The 2,861-nt window shown below is 38.3% G+C and overlaps 1 protein-coding gene across 1 annotated transcript; it reads left to right on the forward strand.

Annotated features, from left to right (window-relative positions):
* Positions 1-1,240: 1,240 nt before the first annotated feature.
* LOC112016741 (hydroquinone glucosyltransferase) lies at positions 1,241-2,638 on the forward strand. Its single transcript, XM_024049237.1, has one exon. It carries the CDS (start codon positions 1,241-1,243, stop codon positions 2,636-2,638), a length of 1,398 nt encoding a protein of 465 aa, XP_023905005.1.
* The last annotated feature ends 223 nt before the right edge of the window (positions 2,639-2,861 follow it).

Genomic DNA, 2,861 nt, shown 5'->3' on the forward strand with positions numbered 1-2,861 from the left:
CAAGTTCCCTAGATCATAGGGTTGAGAGAAACTGCTGAGAATCCAATATGTAAGAGTTCGACTTGTCGAGTTGGTGTCGAGAATCTGTGTAGTAGTAGTTTAGATTTGCCACCATCAAAGGGAAAATTGTAACAACTCCGACCTATACTCCAACTATTTCCTTTCCCCACAAAATTTGTTGCCACGTACTCTAAACCTGCTCTCAACACATTAACTTATGTACAATTTCTTAGTGATATATCTTAGGTCCTCTAACTAAATTCAAATACAATGTTACATTAAAATTAATTGTCCTTGAAAAACATCATTATGTGTGTATTGTTTTGGTCAATGTATATCAAATGTCTCAATTCAATTAAAAAAATTTTAAATACACCAGTTAAAAAACTATTTCTAAAGTTTTCAAACATTACCAGATACGCATTCTTAGACCAAGTTCGTGATCAAAAAATTTAATTAAAAGCAAAAAGGATTGAAAAAGAAGGATTCAAAAATGTGGATCTTAGAGGTATATTCATTGCAAAGTCAAATGGAAACTACCAACTTCCCTTATCACATTTACTAAATGACTTTTGCATCCTTTTGCAAAAATTCTTCATTGACTAATACACAGATATACAACAAAGAACCACATTAACAAATGCATTAAATTCTTTACTCAACACCACCTTTCATTACCACCACAACCACAACAAATGCATTAAAAAAAAGGAAATGTCTTTTACATACCCCCATTTACACACATTGAACACAATTTCAATTAACAAATACATTAAATAAAAGGAAGTGTCTTTTACATACACATTTACAAATGTACACAATTTCAATGCAAAAGTGAAATGCGTGTACGGTGTGTGCAATTGGGTGTATATAATAGACATTACCCTTAAATAAGAAAAACCAAAATTTTGTCATTGGGTTAATATAATAGACGTTACCCTTACAATAAAAAAAACCAAAATTTTAAGATATTGATAGAAAGAACCTGACCCAGTTGGGTTTAGTGGGGGTGGGGTTGCATCTATGTATGACATCCCATGGATAAATTCTAAATAGTCGATATATATCTTATAACACTAAAAAGTATAGAAAACATGTACACACTTTCCATCCTCCCATTCAGAAAGACCCTATATAAACAACGTAACCTTACAAGTCCGAACCATAAAAATCTTACTGTTCTCTCTCAAAACCCATTTATTCAAGACTTCAAAGCATTATTGACACATATATTTTCCATATGGAACAAAAACCCCACATAGCTATCTTTCCAAGTCCAGGGATGGGACATCTCATCCCTCATCTGGAGCTTGCAAAGCTACTTGCTCTCCATCACAACTTCCACATCACTTGTATCATTTCCGTACTTGGGTCTCCATCCAGAGCCATGAAAGAGATCCTCCAAGCCTTGCCCACCAGCATAGACCATGTCTTTCTTCCTTCAGTGAGCTCTGAGGACCTCGAAGGCTTACTACCTGAAGTCCAAACTATTCTCACCTTGACCCGGTCACTGCCACCTCTTCGTGATGTGTTAAAGTCTACTCGGTTTGCTGCTTTTATCGTGGACACTTTTGGCATGGATGCACTAGATGTTGCTAAGGAATTCAACATCTCACCCTACATCTTCTTCTTGTCAAATGCTTTTGCGTTGTCGTTGGTTTTGCATTTGCCAAAGCTAGATGAGACAATTTCAGGCGAGTATAGAGACCAAGCAGAACCATTGAAACTTCCAGGGTGCGTACCTATTCACGGTAGAGATCTTGCAGAACCGGTTCAAGATCGAACTAGTTACTGGTATAAAATGTTTCTTCGCAGCACAAAACGGATGCGATTAGCCGAGGGTATTATGTTTAATACTTTCATGGAATTGGAAGAAAATGCAATAAAAGCATTGTTAGATGAAGAAGCTAAAAGTCTCCCACTTTATCCAATCGGACCCATCATTCAAACTGGTTCAAGCAATCAATTTAAAGGGTCAGACTGCTTAAGATGGTTGGACAGTCAGCCACATGGCTCTGTCCTATTTGTTTGTTTTGGGAGTGGTGGGACCCTCTCATATGAACAAACCAATGAGCTAGCCTTTGGATTGGAATTGAGTGAGCAAAAATTCTTATGGGTTGTAAGAACTACAAATAATGAATCCGCTGATGCTTCATACCTTAGCGACCAAACCCTTGAAAACAACCCACTTACTTCCTTACCAAAAGGGTTTGTAGAGAGAACCAAAGGCCAAGGTCTAGTGGTTCCCTCATGGGCACCACAAGTCCAAGTCCTTAGCCACAGTTCCACAGGTGGGTTCTTAAGTCACTGTGGTTGGAATTCGACCCTAGAAAGTGTCATGCAGGGCATACCATTAATTGCATGGCCGCTTTTCGCAGAGCAAAGAATGAATGCTGTTCTATTAGCTGAGGATCTAAAAGTGGCACTTAGACCAAAAGCTAATGAGAAAGGCCTAGTGCACCGAGATGAAATTGCGAAAGTTGTAAAGGGTCTCATGGTTGGAGAAGAGGGAAAGAAAGTTCACAGCCGTATGAAAGATCTAAGGGATGCTGCTGAAAAAGCACTAAGTGCAGATGGGTCTTCGACAAAGGCACTCACTGATTTAGCATCACATTGGACAAATCAAGCTCGTTTTTAGGACATGATAGCTTTGTTTGTATTCCGAAGAGTATACTGGTGTGTTTCGTCATTTCAATGTGACTCATATGCACACTCTTAGGGGGAGAAATTCTACCTTGTGCACATTCGTAGGGGGAGAAAGCCATAGGGGAGATGCATATACCAAGGGGGAGAAGACATTTTTTTTGAGAAAACCTTGATCTACTTTATGCTTGTTTTCTCGTTACTTTATGATGCTTTGA

Source organism: Quercus suber, unplaced genomic scaffold, assembly GCF_002906115.3.
Source record: "Quercus suber isolate HL8 unplaced genomic scaffold, Cork oak 2.0 scaffold_31, whole genome shotgun sequence".
Lineage (NCBI taxonomy): Eukaryota > Viridiplantae > Streptophyta > Magnoliopsida > Fagales > Fagaceae > Quercus > Quercus suber.

What these genes read in the sequence shown, in the direction of transcription:
- LOC112016741 (XM_024049237.1), top strand. Translation starts at nt 1,241, where the DNA reads ATGGAACAAAAACCCCACATAGCTATCTTTCCAAGTCCAGGGATGGGA.